This window comes from Zosterops lateralis, assembly GCF_965231275.1.
Source record: "Zosterops lateralis genome assembly, chromosome: 11".
Lineage (NCBI taxonomy): Eukaryota > Metazoa > Chordata > Aves > Passeriformes > Zosteropidae > Zosterops > Zosterops lateralis.
Window position 1 is genome coordinate 17,954,776 of NC_139771.1, and position 24,803 is coordinate 17,979,578.

The 24,803-nt window shown below is 41.9% G+C and overlaps 1 protein-coding gene across 11 annotated transcripts in view; it reads right to left on the reverse strand.

Moving 5' to 3' along the window:
• Positions 1 to 227: 227 nt before the first annotated feature.
• Positions 228 to 24,803, reverse strand: part of FOXP1 (forkhead box P1) — a 390,583-nt gene continuing 366,007 nt past the window's right edge. For 10 of the 11 annotated variants that reach the window (XM_083869352.1, XM_083869342.1, XM_083869346.1 and 7 more), the window contains 7 exons: positions 22,316 to 22,517; positions 22,137 to 22,216; positions 21,383 to 21,484; positions 16,597 to 16,718; positions 14,428 to 14,497; positions 10,618 to 10,784; positions 228 to 4,522 (listed from right to left, as the gene is read on the reverse strand). In XM_083869352.1, coding sequence (XP_083725478.1) covers positions 4,378 to 4,522; positions 10,618 to 10,784; positions 14,428 to 14,497; positions 16,597 to 16,718; positions 21,383 to 21,484; positions 22,137 to 22,216; positions 22,316 to 22,517 — 888 coding nt within the window. In that variant the 3' untranslated portion in view covers positions 228 to 4,377. The remainder of the gene's footprint in view (positions 4,523 to 10,617; positions 10,785 to 14,427; positions 14,498 to 16,596; positions 16,719 to 21,382; positions 21,485 to 22,136; positions 22,217 to 22,315; positions 22,518 to 24,803) is intronic. The other variant, XM_083869351.1, reaches the window with a different exon arrangement.

The following is a 24,803-nucleotide window of genomic DNA, read 5'->3' on the forward strand; positions in this document are numbered from 1 at the left end:
GAACGTGAGATTATTGGCGATCTGAAAACTACAATAGTTCAAAATTATTTTAAAAAACTTTATATATATATATATTTATGTATGTATATATATAAAATATCTAATGATCTGCAATATTTGTAGAACCAGCATCCCTGCCCCAGTCTCTCCCCAAAGCTGAGCTCCAGGAAAGGGGAGGTGCAGGACCTGCAGCGGGACTCTTGCGAGTGAGAATCAAAAAAAGGTCGTATTTTTTGTGGTCACTTGTTCTACATAAGCCTTGATTTTATTTTTTATTTTTTTTTCACTTCTAGTTGAATGCAGAAACCTAACAGGTTTTACATTTACAAACTTTTTTTTTTTTTTTTTGTGGACAAGGAAGGCTTTGACTCTCATTCCTGACAGCGATTTACCTGATACATGGTACTACTTTCATAATGTACGCTTTTCTTTGAGAAAAAAAACATGTAACAAATTGTCTTTACATCTTGGCACCTTGTAAAGTTTTTTTTTTGTTTTTTTTATACAAAAAGTTCAATAGTTTGACACTCCCCGTTATTAATCACTACTTCACTGATAAACTTTGAAAGTGTGACCCTGGAATTCATCATGCAAAATATTTACTGCAGCAGGAGAAAAACATTTTTTTTAAATGATTTTTTTTTTTCCTTTCAAATATACGAACTTTGTTTAAGACAGCCAGAAAAGGCAGTGGTAAGATAACAGAAGGGGTGGGAAAGTATCAAAAAAACCAGCTTAAACACAAAAACTGTACAAAAATGCTTCGATCAATGATAACAGGAGAAAAAAAAAATCTGTCAACTATGTTACAATTTAAAAGCTGAAAAAAAAAAGTCAGGGATTTTCTCCCACATGTCAGCAAATGTCATCCAATATTCTTAAAGCAAGGATAACTAAATAAAATACATGTGCAGCGTATTCTGCAATTCCATTACATACAGTAGTTTTTTTTTTTCAAAGCTATTTTTTAGTATAGTTAATATAAAGCAGTTGCACAAAAAGCAAAAGGTGTTTTGACAAACAGGTCTGCATTTATTCCTTTTGAGGAATGATATCTAAAAAAAGGACCTTTCCACCTTTTCCTCCCTCCCCACCCTCCCCCCAAAAGACAAAGGCTCACACAGACACAGTGGGATATATATGTACAACATAATAAACCCCTCCCTAAAGAAGCAACTGTATATCCAAAGGGATACAGAATCAGAATTGTAAAAATCATAGTGAAGTTTGCTTGATGTAAAGCCTGAGATTTTCAGTTGGTTCTTCTGCAAGGCTGCAACACCTGCCAGATATGTTAAACTCTAATTTTTTGTTTCTTTTTCTCTTTTTTTAATTTTTTTTATTTTTGCTACAGTCTTTAGACTAAGCATGCAAGACATACAACTAAGTGCAACTGAGTGAAATGTATTTTTTTTTTTTATTTACTCATTCCCTAACAGTTTGGACTGAGGTATGCGTACTAACAGTTTCTCATGCTGTTATCTTTACTCATGTCTAGCTACACATGCTGAGAATGAACTAATCTACCAGATTTTTATCCCCCTTCTGAATACCGAACTAACCAGCAAACCACTCAGTTTCGAAGCACAGGGCTCAATTCTCATGATCCCTGTCTGGCTACCGCCGGCACGTCACGAAGCTGCCTGGATATAATTTAAACCAAAACTGAAAAAAAAAAAAAAAATTAAAAAAAGAATTAAAAAAAAAAATAATTCCAAATGACCACAGACTGCCCTTTTTTTTTTTTTGTTTTGTTTTTTCCTTGTCTTTTCGAAACAGAAAGCAGAGTTGAGTTTTTTTATAAAAGTAACTGCCGATAAAATTTCTTGTACCAAAGCTTATGAGTGGACAGGAGTGTTATTTCCTTATGAAAAATGCTGACCAAAACCAAAACAAAACTGAGTAAATGTGCCAAGATCAACCAAAATTAAAGCAGTCATCCCAGCACAGTTCCGGAACAGAAGTGGCACACAATCTGTAGAACCAAAGACCAAAAAAATTTTTTTTTCTTTTAATTCTAGAAATATCACTATGTCATCCAGTTAAATTGTGGGAGCTTTTCTGTTCTCTTCTGTGTTTTATTAAACTGTCTCCTTTATCTGATACTCTAATTTTCTATGAAATAATTGTGTCTTTCCTTTCTTCAGCTCCCTTCTCGTAGCTCCCCCAGTAACACTGATTCCTAGTTTTAACCTCAAAAAAAGCTCTCCTCGATTCCTCTTTACAGACTTTCATTTTGGTCACTGTAAAGAATTGCAAATAAAAAGTAACAACTTTGGTTCAGACATCTACTTGGCCTTCTAAATTTTCTAGAATAAAGGAGCAGTTTCCCTCTCAGGTTAGCAATAGCCCACATCTTGTCATTTCCCTCTAAATTCTTCAACCTCCTTTGATCAACAATAAGAGGATATTTGGCTTCATAAGATAAAGCATATAACAGAGAACATAATTTACCTTTGTGTAATATCTTTGGTAATTTTAGGAAAAAAAAAAGGTACAAAGAAGAATATAAATTAAGCTCTGAAAGGCTTTTCGAAATAATAAAAAAAAGCTACAGTCCTACATAAATAAATGAGTGACGGAAAAGTGGTTGCAGAATGAAAATGTTTAGGTGTTTGGTGACTGAGGTTTACTGACCTATCGCAACAGATTTTGTATGTCGTGTTTGCTTTTTTTTTTTTTTTTTTTGCAGAGCTTTGCCAGTTTTGCCTAACAAGCCCCGGCGCCAATTCTCTCCCAACTCTCCCGTCTCCTCCGGCGAGGTTTCCATACTGGCTGGTGTAATATTGCATAACAATCCTAACTGCAGTACTGGATTTGCACAGCTGAAAATTAACACTTTAGCATTAGTGGGGGCCCCGTCCTTATTAACTCCCGTAACAAGTTCAATCTGAAATCTAATTTGTATTCAAACAGATTAACGCCACCAAGCAATCCTGAACTGATGTTTAACCGTGAAACATCACCACGTACAGTAACAATTTAATGAAGTCATCTTTCCAACCACTATTTGCAAATGCAAATGTAAAAAAATAATGGAAAAAAAAAAAAAAAAAAAAGAAGTTGTAATAATAAATGTTTAGGTGCCCATCTCGGTAATCTTAGATATTTCAGAACGATTTGTTGACGCATTAGAGCTCGTGTTAAACAACCGAGAGCCTGCCACTGTACTATTCATTCTCTACTAAAAGTGAACTCTGTTGGTGCTGCATATGTTTCTTTGTGCTGTTCAATTTTGTGGCATTTGCTAATATTCACCGTTGCTGCCAAAAAATAAAAACCAAAAAAAAAAAAATCAAAAAACCCAAACAAAACAAGAATATATTAAAAATACTGCTTTGTGGAATGAATCTGTGTTGCTTCCTACAGTGTTTCTATGTTCATCTGTCATTCATTCTCATTCTTGCAGTACTTCGTTCCTCTCTCCGTTGGACAACCCTTCCACATGTATCGTGCAGCATTTGGGACCTCTTCAAAAAACAACAACAAAAAAGGAGACACCGAAATGGAATGTTTTCCATAGCTAAAGAAAACATGGTGGCATCTGAAGGAAACTGGAATGAATGACAGAAAAAACTACAAACAATTCAATGACATTCAGCTTCGTATAATAAAAACACCTATTAACATTCATCACAAAGTACAGAAAACGTTGAAGCCTCTGAGAGGCCCTGGGCCCAGATGAGGCCTGAGGTCAGAACTTAAAATGGTAGAGGAGAAGTGGGGCGGGGGAATAAAAGCAATACATTAAAAAGTTTGGGATAATTTTTTCTTTGAACCCCTCCCCGATATACACGCTCACACGCACACACACATACCCACACACGTGCACACACAGGCCTTCCCCATCCCAAATGGAAGCAAAAAAAAAAAAAAAAAAGAAACCAACCAACGAAACAAAAAAAAATAATGGAGTAAAGGCAGTGATAATCAACATGCAGTACTGTGCAAATATGTTGTCCATTGGAATCCTTAAAATCTGGGCAAAGACTTGATCTGCAGTTCAGGTGTACATGCTCAGTTTGATGTCCTCAAGTGTCCAAAACTGGCAGGACCTGCAGTCCACAGCTGGCTGCTAAATGCAAGTGAATCAGTTTAGCAAATTTACAACACTGATGTTGAATGTAAGAGAGGAAAATCCCAAGTACCAAACAAGTCCATCCAATGCACAGAGTACAAATTCCTTTTTTCAACAAAAAGTAGAAAAATCAAAAATACTCCCAAATGGGATACTTGATGGCACTAAGAGTTAACATATTTCAGAGTTGTCAAAGTGGACTGAGAATCCTCCAGACTGTACAATAATGGAGAGATTTCACAGCTAAGTTTGACGTGTTCTTCCAATCTTCATTCTCAGGATAACGATGTCAGACATACTCATTCTATGTCCTCATTTACAGGTTCATCTTCATAATCTCTGTCGTGATCAAAATCTGGACTGTGGTTGGCTGTTGTCACTAAGGATAGTGGGCCTTCATTTTCATCTGGGTCTAATGGTTCTTCTTTGACATGCACGGGGTGCCTGGGAAAACAAAGCAACAGACAATCAGCAAGCTGCTCATTAAAAAATGGCTTTGACAGTGTGGGTGGTTTGGGGGGTTCAGACCTGGAGGACCAGGTCTGAGAGCTCCAGGTCACCACGGAGAAGACAATCAATGTCTTGGCCATGGAAGCCAAGCCAAGCACAATCCCCCAGGTAACAATCAACAGAACAAGAGTAAACAGCCTCAAGTTGCCCCACAGGAGGTTTAGGTTGTGTATTGGGAAAAATTTCTTCACTGAAAATGTGACCCAAACATTGGAACAGGATGCCCAGGGGAGTGATGCAGTCACTGCACCCAGAAGCCTTCAGAAAACGTGTGTGTGAAGCAATTAAAACATGGTTTAGTGGTGGGCTTGGCAGTGCTGGGCTAATGGCTGGACTCAGTGATCCTAAAGGGCTTTTCCAAGCTTAATGATTCTAAGATTCCACAAAGGCTGTGCCGGGCAGGCAGCACTCACTCAACTTCCCCGGGAAAACACTCTGGGAGGAGCACCTCGATAGGGTTTTTCGTCTGGGGATCGAGAGAAAACGCTCTCAGCTGACACATTAAGTTAATATGATCTTTGGATAAATAAGTGGAATATGCATCTGAGGGGGAAGGCAGCGGCCTGCCAAGGGCTCGGCGCGGCGCGGGCCGGGCTAATCATCCTCGCTGTGCGCGCGGCGTCTCTCGTTAACATGCAGAACCTGTGAGACAACTCTCCAGAGGACGACCCCAAGTGAGGTTCTATCATTAATCAACTTCAAGCAAACACAGCAAAGAGACACCATGATACATGCTTTAAACTCCAAATTAATGCATATTTTTACAAACTGTCAATAAGGGAAGAAAAGCCCTGCCAGGAAACACAAACAGAGAGGAAAAGGCTCGCTCAACACAACAATATGATAAGAAAGCACAGTCCTAACGAGAATAATAACACTGTCAGCTGTAAACAAGGCAGAACATGATCCCCAGCTCATGGTGGGCACAAGGATGTACTAAAGAGATGAGATCTGCCAAATTTCTCATTACAGCAAAGCACATGAATAACCCGCAGGGGAATGGGGCTTGGTCATTCAAAACTGGTATGATAACAATTGAAAAATGTTGTTCGTAAATCATATTTACAACAAATCCTATACAAATACAAATTACCTTTTTTTTACTTCTTTTTTTTTTTTTTTTTTTTTTTTTTTTTTTTTTTGTTCAGCAGCTTTTGAAATGTAAAATAGCCATGTGAGTCAATAGTGTCTTGTTGGTGGGACTTTATAGGAAAGTAGGATTTTATTGACATTACCAAGTATTAATAATGCGACACAGCGATGGAGACCCTGTTTGCTTCCTAAATAATTGATGTTGTAGGCAATCCCTTAAAATAAAGTGTTAATGAGTTCAAGTCCCACTCTGTCTCTCATTGAGTTGATATCCAACCCCAAGACTCTTGTTTTTTTCTCTGTGCAGACTGATTTAACCCTTTCACATATGCAACATGAACATGCAACCCGCAACACATACCTTCATCATAAGAACTTTTACTCTGCTTGCACAGCTTTGCTTTAAAATAAATGATTTAAAATAGCTGCATTGTGTTTTATGCTTTGTGTGGATAGGAACGACAACACTCTTTGTACTCCACTGCATGGACAGACAGCAAGGATAAATCACTGAGCAGGGAAAATGTACTCAGCATCCACAGACAGACCAAAGCCTTGCCTACTTCAAGTGAGCCAGTTGTACCCCTGTATGCTATTTCTTTATTTAGGCTTGAGCCCGGATCAGTTTAGGAAGCATCCAACTTGCTGACTACAGACAATTCTAATGTGAGCTGCGAATGCCTTTCAAGTCCCTGCTTGTTTCAACTTTTTGAGTAATAAAGTGCTGGATCAATACTTAAGTATTAACTGCACCTTCTAACTCATTCAAAGGAACACTGGGGACAAGTGATGTAGTATCCATGTGCACACACCTTTTCCCTTCAAATCCACTAATACGTATCCTATCAACACATCTCTGAGAGTGAAGAGGTTCCTCTGCATGTCACGTAATTTTTGAAAAACTTACACACTGAGAGCACAGCTCATACAGTTTTAACCTAACTAGTGAAAAAGGAGGGGTAAAGAAAAGACTGGAAGGAGACAATTCAAGGATCAGAGGCTAAGGATTGGTATAAAAATATAAGAAGTCTTGCTAACAGATTGTCATGCTGGAGGAGTGCATGTGCTACCTGTCCCAGCAGCTCATGGCCTCAGTAAATATTAAAACTACACTGAATACCTGCAACTAGAAAAACTTATATAGAAAAACATATTTCTCCCAAGTGAGGGGATGTGGGGCCCCTCACTTGGGAGAAAACATGAAATGAAAAACAGAAGAAAAAAGGGGAAAGAGCGGCTGCACTGAGAGCCCAATAAAGCCTGTGGTACTCGGCCTTTATGGCAGTGATCTTTTTTATTGCTGTTTTAATGTCAAAGTCTTGCTTTTTTGCTTTCTGGTTTTGATGCTGCTGCTGCTGGGCTTATTTATTTTTTTAAAGTGTTATTTTTGAAAATACAGAAGGGAAATTTTCAAAGGGGAGAGGAGAGCACATGTCACATGCAGCAGAGAGGCCTTGGTACATGGACTGGAGTTTCTCCTAAGGCTGCCCAGTGCCCCAGTGCATCCTCACCTCAGGTGCCAGCAGGTTAGACAGGTGCTCACTGTGCTCACAACCAAAGTGCTGTGAAAGCTCATTCAAAGGTCCCCAAACTTTCCTAAACAAACTCTGCCCCTCTTCTGGCTTTGTTATGAAACCAGGTGAAACCAGGTGGTTTTAACTGAGGTTCTCTTTGAGGTTTGGTGTGATTTCCAGAGGTCAAAAAACAAAACTTGAGGTGTGAGAAGCAACAGAAATTATGAAAAGCTCTGCTCAACTCTGGGTGAGATAAAGTCAGAGAGGGCCACAAAGCCACAGGGAGCAGAGTCACACCAGCCTCCCCCAGCACCTCACGTGTTGCACAAACATCAGACAGTGAGCTTGGCAAAAACCTCCATCCCCTAAATGAGGAGGTTATCTGGGTAACACAAGCCCGAGGGAGAGAGCTGTAAGGAAAACAATGCCAAAAAAAATCCAACTCCTTGTGTATTCTGTCAGCTGTAACCACAAAATGGCATGTGAGGAGGAAACCTTCCCAAATCTGTGATTTTTCTCAAACATTTCTGAGCAACTGAAATAAATAAGCCTAAATAAGCTTCAAGGCAAAGGGAGACTTTCATATCCTCTCAAGTTAAGGCTGACTTTCTATTTGCCACCTCACCAAATCCTCAAAATGGGGAAGGAAAACTTCCTTTAGAGACTGAAGAATTCAGTCTGCTGAATTACAGAAAAGGTAAATGCTGGGTTAAGCAACAAGAAAAAGAAAGAGGTGGGGGGAAGGAAAGGAGGCAAAGAAAAGAAAGGGTTTCCCATTTCTGTTTTTACAGCAGCAGAAATTCAGCACATTCCTTTTAAGTAGATGCCTGGGACTCCAGAAGGGGTTAACAATAAATAACCTTGCTGAACACAGATTCCCCTTCTTTTCACATCTGAGTAATTCTTTTGTTTGTCCACTCTGGGAACAGAGGAGTTTTTAATAAAGCTGACTGTTGTTTAAAGCCACTGAGTTCTGGTGGTGCACACAGCATGGAGTAGTTTGCTTTGTGGCTACCTTTGGAGCATATCAGGATGAAAGTGTTATGTCCCCAAGCTGTAATTATGCGACTACTTTCTAGTGTTTCAAAAGGAGGGAGAGAGAAGGGAAAAAAAACCCACCCTAGCTGTGGTTCAATGTGTCGTAAAAAGGAAACGAATGAGCGGTAATAAGACTTCAGCTCAAGTGTTAGACTTCTTAGCTGTCATGTTAACAAGGTCCTTTAAACCTTACAATAAAGTTTAAAACTTGATTTCTTCTAATACACTAAAACTGTTTAAAAAATAATTTGCATTATGACAAGGAAATCTGTTCTGAGAAAAAAAATTAACATGCTGTTAACAAAGCAGGAGCATGGAAAATAAAAAGGTTTCACAGCGTCTGTAAGGTCGCTGTTAACTCATGATTTTATTTAGTAAACAGGGTAAACCCCATGACGTGTGAATGGTGTTCTGGCTTTAGATCCCTTCAAACTACTTAGAAACACCATTATAATGGGGAAGCTCTGAGGCTGGTATTGGAATATCACCCAGCCACATTTTACTTAAGCAAAAAGAAATGTTCAGCAGAGAACACATATATTATCAATTCTGAGAAAATGAAAACACTCAGGAAACAATCATTTCCATATTACAACAGAAAATTGGATTTTCTGGTGAATAATGAAAATGAGGCATCACTCCCCCGACCTCCTCTCTCTCCACTATTTGTTCTGTGCCCCTCACCTTGGTATCAATGTGCTAAGAGATGATTATTAAGTGCAACAAAGGCCACAGCTATGCACAGTTCTGGAAGATGTCCTAGCCTGTTTCAACTGGGTTATTTTTCCCTCCTCTCAGTCTATTCAAAGACAAGGAAACCTTAGGTGAAATGAGAAGTGCATGAACTGCGCTAGCCTTGAACTTGCAAAAAAATAATTACTTGGATTAACGCAACATCATAAACGTTCATCCTTGTCTGTTAGGCCAGGAGAAACCCTTGGGAGAAGTCTTGCTTTTTGAGAAAAGTCATGTCCCTCCACTCCTCCTTCACGCCGGCCCTGCGTGGTCACAGGCAGAGGATAACAAATTGTGACTAAAACTGCCTGGAGATGAATCCGTCTGTGAGAGACGGAAAGTGTGTCATGCAACGTTACTTTGGGAGAGATAATTAATACTGCACAAACAATCACTGGAAAAGCTAAACACATTATTTGAATGTTTTGAAGTAAATGGTAAAAGACAATGTTTAAATTAATTATTAATTAAAAATGAATGTTGCCATCTTTAAAGATTTTTTTTTCAAAGCACTCTGTGCACTGATTTAAAACACCGCAATATCAAAGTATCCAGAGCCTCAGATTCCTTCGTGCCCCCTCCCCTCTGACAACACATTATGCAGGTGGGAAACTTTTTTGCCATTAAATGCTAATTAGTTTCACAACTAATTACTACTGTGGTATTAGGTTAATGTTTTTTCTACTTTTTGATTTAGACTTACTTTTGTAAATCCCTTATTCAAATTACTTTGAAGTGAAAGACTACAAATTAGTTCTCTTTTTAATGTGTAATGTGAGCCCTGGCAAGCCAGCCAGTAATTTTACAGGCTGTTTTAAGGAGCAGGGGGAAGACAGGCAGCGTGGTCACTCACAGGTACCCAAAGTGCTCCGCTGAGCTTTCGGGAACGACAGGACTTGTAAACTCCGGCTTCCTCACCAGCCGCCAATTACCCGGCATGGGATGTGAGGGGAGGGGGGAGTTTACAGCTTTGCAAACTCACTCCGTCACCCCATAAATACCGCACACACCCATCGGGGCATCACACCCTTCCTGCCTTACCCTTTCCTGCGCCCGCCCGCTGCCCGGGTGCCGAGCACGTTGAGTGGGGCTGGCGAGCCCCTGTCACTTCATGTGGTTATAGACACGCTCATTACACTGCCGTCTGTTGTTATAATGCCCCTATTAATTCTCCTTTTGATATTTTAAGAGCAATCTATAAATCACACAGACCTTCATGTTAATGTTTAGCAAGACCGTTTTGTGTTGAGTGGGTTTGTTTTTTTTTTGGACCTGCCAAACAAGCCCATTTTCCAGCTCTGCCCCACGGGCCGTGCTCATCACGTAAACCAAAGGGGAGAGAAATCACAGGTCTTCTCCAAGAAACAGAGCTGCCTGTGAGGTTTTGCAAGGTTTAAAGAAGAGAACTGCAAACAAGTGAACAATTTTACAGCCCTGTGTCCTCCTTGGACTGGATTGAGCTGCTCAGTTTTATGCGGAAACTGGTAAATGGCTCTTTTATGTTCTAACCACCCCTACACACATCCCCAGATGGAGGTAGATGTCTGCTCCATCCATGAAGTTCAGGAAGGAGCCAGGAGTCTCCAGAGTCACCCTTGAGCAGATGGTAGGAGAAGACCTAGAGCCAGCACATGCCTCTGCCATACTTACATCGCTTGCATAGGGGAACGTCCTGGACTGCTGTCACTCCCGTTACTGTTCGTATGCTCCATTGCACCATTGAGCTCTTCCCTCATCGCACTGGCTAAATTGCCCAGAGTGGGATTTCCCATGGAAGCAGTAGTGTATAGAGGTATACTGTTCTCAGCCATTGAAGCCTGCCAAGGACACAAACAAATCTGTGAAGAGCCATGACTAACGTTTTTTATACACTGCACAACACACTCTCTCGTTCCAAAACATTCTCCACACTTACATTATTTGCAATTACAGGTTCTTTTAAATATTGTACTTTCTGATAGGTATTGCCCTGGTTCCATCAAGGGAAATTTAACATAGTTTAGATCTGGGTTTAAGGATTCATAGCTGTACTGGCACACACGAGGATGAAGCCTTCCATTCCCTATTTGGAATTACACACCCTGGAAAAAAGAAAAAGGCCTTTCCCTATTTTTGCTTCATGAAATTATGTTTGGGTCTTTGGGGTATTTTTTGTGGCTTAGGTTTGGGCTTTGTTTCTAATGAAATGGGGAAAAAATTGAAACTGGCTCAGCTGATAACTCTTTCCCACTGGAGTGAGAGGGCACCAAGCAGGAGTGCAGCATCACTGAGTTTGGTTTTCCTTGGGACATGAGTGAGACTGCCACCAGCATTAACTGGATCAGAACTGTACCAATCGACCTGAGAACTGAACCACTCCATGTGGAATTTTTTAAATCTCAGCAACTCAATTCTTACCTTAGCTGTTACAGGTCTGACTATTTTATTTTGATTTTTTTCCCTTTGTTCTAAGGAAACACCGTGCAGCGGCACACTGGAGTTAACTCTCTAAATGGAAATCTTTGTAGGAAGAGAATGAACTGTTAAATATTTTCCTTCTGATTCCCACCGTTCTGCCTGCTAATATTTACTGTGTGTCAGCATTAGCTCATGTTGACAGCACAGTCCTGGCCCGGCACAGCAGCGGTGGGAACGCAGAAACCCTGAGCCCCCAAGGAGCCCAGTGTTTGGTGGGGATGGGAGGCACTGGAATGGGAGGGAGGCACAGGGATGGGAGGCACAGTTTTCCGAAGCTGCAGTGCCCAGGGACTGGAAGGACATTTAACCATTTCACCCATCCCAGCCGGATCTGGCTGACATCATCTGTGGCTGAGCCGTGTCAGCGCTGGGCAGCCACAGACGCTGGCTCGGCAGCACTTGACCTGCTCTGGGGAGAGGTCAGCTGGCTGCAGTGGCCAGGCAAAAAAAAAAAAAAAAAAATCCATCAGGCTGGGTCTGCATGATGCAAACCTGGTCCGTGGGAGGGGAATCCATGCAAATGTACTCCTCACCAAAGGCTCTTGCCTGCTCCTAATTTGTGGGACAAAACTCCTTGCTTGTTGCCAAGCTGGCAGCTCTTCCCAGACAAGCACAGCCAGAGACAGGGTGGGGGAGATGGGATGGGAAGGGAGGGCAGGACCAGCCCTCACTGCAGCATCTCCAGGAGCAAGGCCCCTTTTTATTCTTCCTTATGTTGACCTCTCCATGTGCAGCCCTATGTGTCACATGTGATTACAAAAGCTATTCTAACGGGGAGGATTATTTTTATCTTCTTGATTCAACAACCGGCAAACTCATTGTGATTAGGGGATGCAAAGAATGGTTCACATTTCCTGCACTTGGCAAAATAATGACTCAAGTTCTTCACCCACAGTGATAACTTGTAATTGCAGTACAGCAATTTACTGGGGGAGAGGTGGGACACCAGGAGTATCTGCTAGGGAGACAGTAATAGGGAAGGGGGTGTTTTGGGAGCCCCTGTTGACCCAATGGCAAAAAGAGAGAACTGGTGAGAGCTGGAGTCCCCGTACCTTCCACAGACAGAGTGGGGAGAGAGCTGCTTCTTCTCCCTGGCCACGAGGGAAAACAGATAGAGGAGATGTCAGCAGGGTCTGGGTGAAGGAGAGGGGAGGCTCTGCCAGCCCACAGGAAAGAAACCACAGCCTGCCATGTTGGCAGCACACAGCCCGTTGTGCAGACCCCACAGTGCTCACGGGGATGTGCAAGGAGCAGGCCTTCCCAGAGCCCACTAAACATGGGGGAAACACTGCTCATCAATTATTAATTAGACTGAATGCAGGCCCTGGCAGGTAAGGCAGCCTTGTGTCCTAGAGGAATTTGCTGCCCAACTGAGGTCCAAACCGCCCACATGGCAGTGGCCACCTGCATTATTTGCCCAGACCCTCTTACAGCCCCACAGAACCCACTGGGATTTTGCCTCCAAAATCCAATGGCAAGGAGAAAAAAGTGTGGAACCTGCTGGTGTATTTTCACCCTAATAGAGGACCTGCCTCAGTGCAATGGTTATTATTCATCCCCATTTATTAGAGGGGTGACAGTGGCAGCAAATCTGGCCCAGGCTCCTCTCTCCATCAGCTCAACTATGGGAGGGCACGAGGACGTGGCTCTCTCAGGAAAAGTGGGGAATGCAAACAGTTTGGAGGTTATCAGGGAAGACAAGAATGGATGGAGATGACGACAACGACACGTGTTTCAGAAATAAAACACGAACAGTTCCATATGATAAGCATATTAATTGAAATTAGTCACATAGTTAACAATGTGAAGAAATGCAGGATCATTTCATTTTTGCCTTTCAGCCTCATGAATGTAAAATGTGCTTGTAATCTTAATACTATTCAGGAGACAAAGCAGTCTTTAAAAATCACACTTCACAAGACTCAAGGGAAAATAAGTTACTAATGAATGGTATTTACAGTTGCTTCATTTAAACATGCTTTCCTGGGCTTTGCAGGAGTTACTGCATTAACTCAAAGAATTACAAGAAAGGCAAAACATCATTTTCCTCCTATTAATTTGTTTCTTGGTTCTGAAAAGAGAAGGCTACTAAACCTTCCACAAAATATGACTGCCCAAGCAAACACCCATGGCCATCAGTGAACTTCTTGAAAAGTGACCCCCAAGAACCACCTGGGGTGGAACCATGCACGGTGTTGCCTCCTGGATTAATTCGTATTATATAAACTGAGTCTGAACCCCCACACAAACACACAGACCCCACTATCAATCAGGGCAGGATAATGTATTTGTATCTTTGGTTTATACAGCAAACACTGACTATACCTGGGGTTTTTGAGGCTGACTCAAGAATTTATTGGAAGGGGAAAAAGGGCACAAGAAAAAGGGCCGGAGACATGGATGTTTTTAGGCTTCAAGTTATTAATTCTGCACCCACACTTTGTGTATTTCTGCATCGTGAAAAAACTGAATTTTTGTCTTACAATTACAGTTTAAACCAATAAAAATGATCTTTTATTTTCTATAGGAATTGCACCGTTTATTTTTTACCAACAATAGGAAGATATGCAAAAATAGCCCTTAAAAGAAAAGGGGGAAAAATGATCTGCTTTCTCTTTAAAGCCATGAACAATAGAAGGTCACGTGCTGCAGTATCCTATCATTCAGCACATTAATAGCTGTGCTAGAGTAATTACACTTGTGGTATTTTTGCCTCAAGTGAAATTCTGAAATAAGAGGATGGAAATTATGATACTGCTGATAAATATTAATAAGTGAACTTTTAATTTTTTTGCCACAATATTCAAAATGCTAAGCATCTAGCTAATGCTGAAGCAGCCTGATATGTGTTTGCCTCCAGGGACTATGATGCTTTATGCACTTAAGAAAAAAGTTTAACGGAATTAAAATTTAATATCTAATTAGAGCAAGGCTAATATATTTTGAAATGAGTGGGGAAGACACACGCCTCTGTTGCATATTTGCTACAGTCATTAATCTTACCTGTAAAGCAGCATTGAGAGGTGTGCAGTAGGTGTGGCTGGTCTGTATGTTTTTAATAAGAGAAGGGTTACTGCATAAGAAAAACATAAAAAGGAGAGTTAAATGCAACCAACTTCTGTGCGAGCGTTTCAAGCACGTAATGCTTCCTCCCCCACCAGAAAACTAGAGCTGAGACTGGTTTTCCACATGAGTTCTCTTTCGTTTCTTTTTTTTTTTTTTTTTTTTTTTAATTTAAAGAAAATATCTGAGTTTTCAGCTATGGTTATCATATTTGCCTTTACTAAATAAGGAACATCATTATCTCTTGACGTTACCTCGCCATGTGTTCTACTACCCTGCGTTAGTGGCACATCTTGGCATCTCTGCTCATTTTAGCTGTGTTCAGGAGAAATTCTCCAGTTTTCGTCGTGTCTGGGAGCCCGTTACCACGTGAAGGTCCATCGTGGGGAGGCAAGGATCAAAAGCATCACAGGACATTTTAAACTCTGCTTCATCCAAATGACTCTCCGAGTCGCTGGCAGTGGAGTCTCTCCCAGTGGAGGGGAAGGAGTCTCTCCCAAAGGAGGGGAGCACCAAGATGAGAGAGGATTTGTTTGATCCATGTCATTTCCTGCCACGCCCGTGAGGGGCTGCCCACACCACTGCCCCAAGCAGCCCATGGGCATGAAGGCTGAAAGGCAGGTGGCCCAAAGAAACCACCATGCTGCCCTGAAGGCCATTTTTAGTAAAAAAATATCCTGGTGTGCTATTTTGGACTCTTATTTTTGTCAACATTACATAAGGGGCCAGATTTTAGGAAAAGGAATGGGGACCACATGGGCTCTCTCTTTAGGAGGCATCCCAATATCACTGGTTCCATCAGGAGATTAAAAAAAAAAAATTAAAAATCATTAAAGAGAAACTAGGTAGAAAAATGCCCATGCAAAATATCTCCCAGAAGTTTTATCACTCACTGGGCATGTTTTTATTTTAATTTTATTCACGTGGGAATGAATTATGATGAGCAGAGTCTTAACTGAGCTCCTTGCACAGGGACCAGCTATGATCAGTTGTCCAGGAGAGATGGCCTTCGAGTAAAGGTCAAGGAAAATCCCTCTGGGAAGCCCAGGAGTATTGATGCAAGGTTGTTGTAGGCACACGATGACCTGCTGGCCATCTTTACAGCTGGTCTCACTGCATTTTCAAACACTTTAAAGTGAATTCAGCATTTTTGTCTTGTAAGTACCTTATTTTTTCTGATTAAGAGTTGCAAAACAGAGCATACAATTGAAAGCAAACGAAAACATTAGAAGTAAAACTTATCTAAAACCTTTCCTGGCATATATCTGTCTTCCTGACACGTCTACAGCAGTATATCTGTGCTAGCGTGGATAATTATCTTCGTCTACATTGCTCTATAAATAAATGCTTTAACAAACATATCAGAGTAGAGTTTTTACTACAGGCATTTGGATTATCAGAGTAGGACACACAAAATACACATAACAACCAAAAATTTAGTTTCTTTAGCAGCAAAGGTGATGACACTATATTGTGAAATGCAAGTCTACATGAGATGGGTAAATCATGCAAAGCAAAGCAACAGCAGAAAAAAAAAATTAAAGCAAGTAAAAGCTCTTACTGTGCAACAAGCTCGCCAAAGTTTTCATCAGGGCAGTATTTTCGAGGACGGCCTCGTTGAATATGACGGCCACGTTTAAACTCTTCATCATCAACAGTCCAAAAGGACCCAAACTCATCCTCTACTCTGATAAAGCACTTATGCAGTGAGAGGTTGGTGCGAATGGCACCCTGGGACAAGAGCAGCAGCAAAGGAGATGAAGTGGAAACAAAGGGACACGGGATCGGGGACAGAACAGACATCAAATACAGGGAAAAGGAAAAAGAAAATAAAATGCAATAAGCATAAGCAAATGGTTTGTGAGGGTTAATATGCATTGCCACCTAAAAGCTACTAGCATGTGATGCAACAAACACCAAGCAAGCAGGGTCAGGGTACTGGTGGGCATACAAACAGTAGTGATGAGATGTTTGTCTTGGTTTCCCTTAACTGAGACAATGCGAAACCACCTGTGGTTGGTCTAACACCAGCTAGCAGCCAAAAGCCTCTACGTTAAACTGTAAGCATGATCCGAGCTAGGCTAAGAAGTTCAAACATGGTGGACATACCCACTGATCTTTTGTGGCCTTCGTTTTTGGAACTCTAGTTCATCCACTGTCCATACTGCCCCTTTAACGTTTTCTACTCGCACAAAACACTTGTGAAGACTAAGATTATGACGCACTGCATTCTGCAGCAAGTATAAAAGAGAAAACATTCAAAAATCTTCTATGAGAAAATGCTCATCATTGTCCAAGAACAGCAGCAGCACAGTCAGCTTGACAGTTCTCATTTTGCAACGTTAAGCCCCTTCCCCTCCCCGCACCCGCTCGCTTTCCCCGGCTCTTTACATCTTATTTTGCAAAGACAAAATAAATATGAAAGCTTAAACCCAAGATTAAAAATTCACATTATTCTTATCAATTATCCCCAGAGTGACTGAGAACAGCCACAATTTTAAGCATGCATGTTGTAGAATACAGCACATTTCGTACAGAACACAAGAGGAACATTGCTTAGACTTTTTCAAAACAAATATATACGCCCTGCAAAGAGAAATTTCTCCCCTCCTGGAAAAGAAAGCAGTTAGAAAGAACAGAGAAGATTTTATGTAAGTACAGTCGACTGGATTTAGCTGTGAGGCGCAGGAGTTGGTGTTGCTGTGGTTTCCCACAGCTGGGCTAATGTGATTCAGGTGCTGGACCTCCCTCCACACCCACAGCACGGGCCGGGGGCTCGGCAGCACCCCGCCGGCCGGCCGGCACCAACTCCTGCCTCCACGGCTTGCTCTTATATGGAAGTTGGCTCCTATTTCTGGCAGACTACTGTAGTGACTGATCTGAGCCTCTGCCAAGTGAAAACATGAGGAAGGCTCTCTGAAACAAAGTGCTAATATCCCCACAGCTCATCACCCAGAGGGACCCATGCTTGTGGCATCTGAAGCCCGAATGTCCACCCAGCAGCTCCATGCTGGGAAGGATGAGCATGGCCAACCCTTCCAATGTGCTGAGACACAATGAGACACCACACTAAGGTATGGCAAAGCTGTTGGCTTTTCTGCTCCTGCTCCAGGGTGCCAAGAGCCTTGACCCTCCTCAAATGGAGTTGCTATGCTTCGTCCCTGTTTCAGGAGTTTCCTGAGCAAATACCCTGCAACAACGGTTGGACCTGATGGTCTTAAAGGTTTTTTCCAACCTTAAAGACTCTATGGTTCTACAAAGCCATTGTTCATGGAGTTCACAGGAATTTGTACATGGAGCTTGTTCCCAGCACCGCTGAAAGGGGCTTGGGAAACAGGAAAAACAGAAGAAACCATTTGCTGAAAATCTGCAGGCGAACAAACTCCATCCTCACTGGCACCATTGATTCAGTCAATCTGGTTGACTCGTTAGCAGGCACAAAGCCAGCCAAACACATGGCCTGGGTCTAGGCAACCAGGAGACGACAATTTTTTTCCTTCCAACATCATCCTCTTCTTTTTTTTTTTCATGAACATGGGGTCTGGATGGTGAAAGGGAGATGTGAATGTCTAAATCACTGTGCAAACAAAGGGTAGCACAGAGCATTTGTCATGTAAATCAGGAGGCGGTGGTGTGTGTTCTGGGAGGGGAAGGCAAAGAGTCTTCTGCTTCAATTCCCTGCCACGTCTGGTGTAGTCCCCACACTCCCACCCTGTAGGATTGGAAGATCTGGGGTTTGAATTGCCTTTGGTCAGCAGATGTTCGAGTGCAAACACATCTTCTCTCGCTGTAGGTGCCTGATCCAGGCACTTCAGCCTTTCCACACTTCTGCCTCTGGACTGGTGAAACAATAAACCCTGAATATGCTTTTCCTCTCAGCAAGGAAGAAATCTAGCAGAAAGTCAACCTGTCCAACAGGCCTGCTTCCTTCTGCCCTTATTTTCTTCTCTCTGCTCTTATTTTTTAATGGTTTTTTTTTTTTTCCCTTCCCACCTCTTCCAGATCTCAGTACTGTTGACATTTTTTGGCAAAATCCCTGATTTTGAGGTGGAGGAAAAACATGTAAACGCCCCACACCTTACGAGCTGAAATCAGCCAGCTCAGCAACTGCTGGTGGGTGCTGCACTAGTGCAACCCGACACAGGGCTGCCGGCCCACATCTGGGTAACTCAGGCAGTTTCCTGTGAAAATGGGAACACTGTCAAGTCTGGAGCAAAATGTAAGAATAATAACGCTATTTCCCCCAGTGAAAGCTGATCTTGTGGCTCATGCAGCAGTTGATCAAACGCACACGGCAAAGGCCAGCGAAGGGAGTCCTCAAGAGTTTGTAAATAGCCTCTAAAGACAGGGTTGAGCAGGAATGTTTGTGTTTTTCTTAAAAAAAATTAATACTGGAGGAATGCTTTACAGAGTGTTCTTGTTCTCTTGAAGTCCATTTCCAAACTGATGGTTAAGGCTGAGGGACAGGGCTCTTGCTGGATATGTTGAGACAGAGAAGTTGAATATTTACGAGACATCCATGAAGTGCTGCCCTCATTTTCTCTTTTCCATGTGATCACTTATTTAAGAAGTTCATGCCAAAAAAAAAATTTGTTGTGTTTCCCCTGCCTCTGGATACTTGCTATCTAACAGTTTTATGTGAACAATACCCCAACGTGTCAGAGCCACACCTGCAGCCTGTGCCTCATGGCTGTGACTCAGTGCCAGCAAATTACTCCAAAAAATAAAAGCAAACAGACATTGCTTCTGACCTGTCAGAACCAGTTCACAGTGCTCCCCCAGCAATCAGCTTAACAGAAAAATTAGGAGCTATTATTGTAAGATTATATATTTACCTTGTTAAAAATATTTGTATGCAAGCCACTTTTGCAGAAAAATTACCCTGAACGTGCCTGAATGTAGTAAATGAAAGGGTTTGTTATTTTAATAACTGCTCAGGCTCTGCCATACTGCATTTTGGGAAAGAGGTTCATTTTTTAAAGGTCTTTTTTCTTGCACTATTCTGTGTTTTTGAAATAGGGCTCAGGGAAGCTTGTCCACACCAAACCCTGACCCTAAACTTGGGGAACAGTGACCCAAATGCCCCCTAAGCATTAGCTGAAGGTGAGCACAAATCAGCACATATATATTCAAATTATTCTGATTCTGCAATTAGCCCCTTGTGCTCGTTCTGTGCCCTGTGGGCTTCCCATCATGCCAATCCAGAGCTGCATTTTCATCCCTGCTGTTCCTGGGGGCTGGCAGAAATCTGAGCAGTTTCCAGCACAGAAACCTGCCCTACTCCAACCAGTTGTCTACTTTGCTGGTGCTGGTGGATGTGGGGGTGAAGTTTTTCCTTCTCATTACATTACCTGGACACCTGCAGAAGGTCAAGGTGTCCAAGGAGGGGTCTCCAAAAGGTGCCTGCCTCCCTGGGACACACAGTGCCCTTCTACAAGCCTGAGAATCTGCAGCTCAGCCTCTCTGCTGCTCTTCTGTATCTGCACTGTCTTCTGGGACTGGATTTTTTGGGATGCCAAAAGCTAATTCCCAAAACTAGGCTCACAGGAGATACAGCCAGGACTGCCTGCTGCCTTCTTCCACTCCTCCCTTCACTTCCCTTTGCTGCTGGAACTAAATAGGATTTTTACTTTAGCACCCACACCTGCAGCTGCTGAAAAGCCCGACTGGAACCACTCCAGCAGCAAAAGACAGGCAGGTCTAAAAGGATCTTAAATCAGGGAAAGTTAATTTCCTTTCTGGATAGTAAGGAAGCTGCAAAGTTGAACACTGCTCATGTTTTCCAACTGCAGGGAAGAATCAAAGCAGCAATCACAGAAAGTTTTCCTGAACTTAAGAGCTTCTAGACCAGGGTTGAAAATGTACAAAGTTGTGCTGGGATCTGAATGAAACAAAACCCATGCCACTAAAAACCAAACTAACTTCCAAGGACCATTTTTAGCTCCATCCGCTGAAGGAATTAATCTTAAATGCAGGCTGGGGCAGGAAAAACAGAAAGAGCTGATGGAACAGCATGTACAGGACCTATTCATGCTACCTGGTCATTTGAAGTTGTTTGAGAATGACAGAGTTGTCTGGATTAAGAGAGATTCCAAGCACCAGGGTACAGTTTTTACGGCAACACAACATCCATCATTTGAATCATTCATTTGTGATTGCACTGGATTCAGAAGTCAATAGACTATTAAAGTGCTATATTTAAAGTGAAAGAGTGGCCCCCCAAAATATAGAATAAAATTTACTCCCCAACCCTCTTATCTACCAGTATCTGTGACAGTTATCAAATGAAATTAAAGTGCAAAACCCCCAGTTTATTTCTCTTAAAGACATTTCTTATTGAGGAACTTGCTTCTTGCATAGAAAATTCAATAAGCTTCTGCTGTGTGATTAAAAAAAACAGAGAGGAAGTTTATAACAGCTTTTTATGTAGTTAAGAATCAATCGACTGAGGAAAGAAATCCAGTGATCTATAGATCCTAGGGAAAAAAAATGGTTGTTTTGATTAAAACCTGCTTAGCAAAAAAGACGAACAGCACATCTTCTACTGACATGAGAACTTTACCTTTTTTAGTTTGCTTTTTTTTTTAAATTTTCTAATACGTTCCGGCTGAAGAGCCCGAGTTTCCCTGCTCATAGCAACCACACAGAGGAACTCATGGCATAATCACAGAACATAAAAGCCAATAATGGGGATTCAATTAGTAGTTTTCAAAGGCAAGAGGAATTTTTTTCTGCCAAATATCAAATTGTTCCTGCAGATAAAGTACCCGGCGCGTGTCACAACTGCCGATCTGAATTTTTCACGTCCCCACATTGGGACAATTTGTGTCACCAGCAAGGTCTGTCTGTTCTGTACATGGTAGAGAGCAAAGGTAGGAGGTGGGCTCAGCCTTACCTTCCACGTCGCTGCGTTGCGTCGGAAGTAGGCGAACATTCGCGTGAACCAGTTGTAGATTTCGTTTAGTGTTAGCTGTTTTTCAGGAGATTCCAGGATGGCCTTGTGGAGCAAAGCGATTGCAAGATCAGTTACCAGCACACCAGTACAAAACAAGCTCACAGTTTTACTTTGCCAGATACACACAAAAAAAAAAAAAAAAGGAAAGAAAAGAAGAATGAAAAAGAAGAGATTTGGAGCAAAAAATCCAGAGGAGGGTTTTTCACAATGTGAACTAAGATTAATGGCTGTATTTAACAGTTCAATGGCAAAATTCAAAATGGAATTATCTAATTGTTTTGAGTTTTTATTTCTGTTTCCTTACAGAAATATTAATTTATTAGTCATTCATAAAGCAGAATCAAAGAGAAATGCAAAACATTTCACTAGCTGATTAAAGCTCAGTAATTATTTAGAGCTCAGATTAATTCTAGGGATCAGAGATTACTGTAGCTTGTGATAATTGACTTGCCATCTTTAAACAGGCTCATTTTCACTGTTGTGTGAAATGAATTTCCTAATAATCACATCGTATTGTAATACTTAATCAAAAGCAATTATGTTATATATTGCAGTTCTAAAAACCCTTATAGTAAAGGTTTGAGCATTTGAGCACGCTTACATACCAAAGGTTCGAAAATCTATTTAATCCAGCACATATAGGGAGATATACATTTTTTCCCTAATCCAGACGCGCGCGCTGGGCTCATCTTACCTGTCTAATTAAAGATGCATACGTGAATGGTGGTCTAACTTCCGCGTTCTTATAAAACTCTTGGTTCTGGGCAATATCTGCTAAATAAGAGCAGTTGTTCTGTTATCATCACAGCCTGACAACCACCAGGAGAGCACAGGGTGGGGGGAGAGCTGTGCCAGCAGAACCCCTTTTTGTACCTGAAGAGATGGGGACGTTGTATTTGTCCGAGTACCGCCTCCGGATGGGCCCGACGTTGTGCATGCTCGTGGTAGTGATGACCGACGGTCCCTGCGTGACGGGAGTGATGGGCGCAGTCGGGGTGGTGGGAGTATGAGGTAAACTCTGCGGGGACGCCTCGGACGCCGTCTTGGAAAGCGTGACACTCGATACCAGATTCAGCTGCAGAGGGAAGGATGAGGAATTTGTCACAAACAGCGTTTCTGGATGGTTTTAAGGGTTCCAGAGGAAACCCCTCGATATTGGAGTGTCCCTCGGTTCCGAGCAGACACTGCAGCTTCTGCACTGTGCTGCTGTAACATCTCCATTAAGAGCCAGCAAAGGGAAATAAATATAATAATTACACATATGCATTTCCAAATAGGTTGAAAAACCAGAGCAACGCAGCCTGCTGCCTAAAGAACAAATAATGAATTTTTATGTAAACCTTAATAGATCTCGCACAGTACATGATCATTTTAATATTTTACTTCAAGTTTCATTGTTTCACAGTCTAAACCCCACACCTCTCTGATTTCCATGCTATCATTATGCATGGCTTCTAATCAGTCTTCTTGGATATTTCATTGAAGGCACTAGGCTTAAAATAAAAGGCAAGACTTTCCTAGGGACATGCTAGGGAAAAACGCAATCTCTCTCCTCAGAATTTGGGCTTTTCTTTTTTTTTTTCCCTCTCTGTTCATCCATTTTAAAAGCAAAGCCCAGAGAAGGTTAACACTGGAATAATTTAATTAATCACAGTGCATGAAATACTGTGAGCATTCAGCCCAGCACAAGTGGCACCACTCTTGTTTTTTCCCCTCCTAGGATGGAAGGCATTGGTGTTACCTGCACGAAGCCTGGCCCCACTGGTGTGGCAGTGTGCCACAGCAGGCTGTAAAACACACCTGCCTCCAGGATTGGGTATCAAACCCAGCTCCAACCCAACTGTTTTCGATACACAACCCTATTTATATAACCAGCATCCACATTCCTCCCCAACCCTTTCTTTCTGCCCTACAACGTCCTTTGAAAGATGAAGCTCCATCCCAATAGGTCACTGCTGCTGAAGTATTTTAAACAAACAATCTGATCCCTTAACTGCAACATCAGAGAGGACGACTGAGAAAAGGGCTCTTTGACTACTTCCACATTTCTTTCCCTCAGGCAGTTTCACGAATAATACTGGTGAAATCCTGACCCCACTGAAGTCGGTAGCAAAATTCCTACTGAATTTAACAGGGCCAGAATTTTAAAACTTTTGTTTGTGATTAAAATTCCTTTTTTGCTAGACATTAAACCTTCTGAGACAAAGGCACATGATGCAGCTATGCCCCCAAAATCTCATGTTTATCCATAAGGCACTGTAATAATTTTCCTTGTATGAAAGTAACCAGATAAGAAAACTCCTATCAGCATCCCTCATATGAGTTAATAGCCACAAATAATGCTTCTTTTTGAAAATAATAGGATTTAACCCAAACAAAGGTAGTGGAACATAAAGAGCTGTAGTATTACAGAGAGGATACCAACACAAAAAGCCCATGGCCACATGAGAAAGGGCTCAGCTGAGGGAAGATAAATTGTGATTGCTTGTCCTTCCTGACAGTGAGAAGGAGCCAATGGAAGCCCCAGCCACAAACTCCTGGCACAGCCTGGATGCTGCTCCAAGGGAAGGAGGTGGTGAGCAGCAGACCTGTAAACACCCCCCTTTCCCTGCAGGTGCTTACAAATCACTCTTTGCCTTCCAGTGGGAAATATTTAACACTTTGTGGCAAAGCCAGGGAGCGTGAATCCAGAGAGGGATGGTGAAGGTGGTGAAATGCAGGTATTGATCCCTGCTCCAGCAAGAACCACTACCTGCAGTCTGGAGGTTTAAACTCTCCTGGTGCCATGCACTGCCACCATGTGCCACCCAGTCTGCTCATGGACTGGTCTGATTTAAGGACACTGATTAAGGACATATATACAGTAACGTCTCCCTGTTATCCATCTATCCATCTATTACATATGATAAAAGGACCAGTGATGATAATAATAGTGCAACTGACAGGTCTCACCATGAAATTAAATCTACTGTATTTTATCTCAGTTTCTAAATGGACATTTTAACAGTCCAATAACTGCAAGGAAATCTGCATCAATTTTAAGTGCCCTTCTCAGTGCAGGCTCGGCAGCCAGGCCCTCCCGTTGGAAAGATCACTGCTCCTGCTTCATCATTACGGCTCCCAACTACTCCATTTCAAAAGAGCCCCCTTCCTTTTTCAGCATGTAAAAACTTAACATTTAATCTGTTTCTACTAGGGAACCTTGAGAAAGGATCCACAAAGGTCAGCATTCCCTGCTTAAAGAATCTGAATCGAGTTAAATTTCTTTAGGCTTTTCAGCGTAGGTAGCGACGAGGAATAAACACAGAAGAGGACGAGCAAAGGGGGGGGCTTTAACAGGCTTGACAAATGACACTGTGAT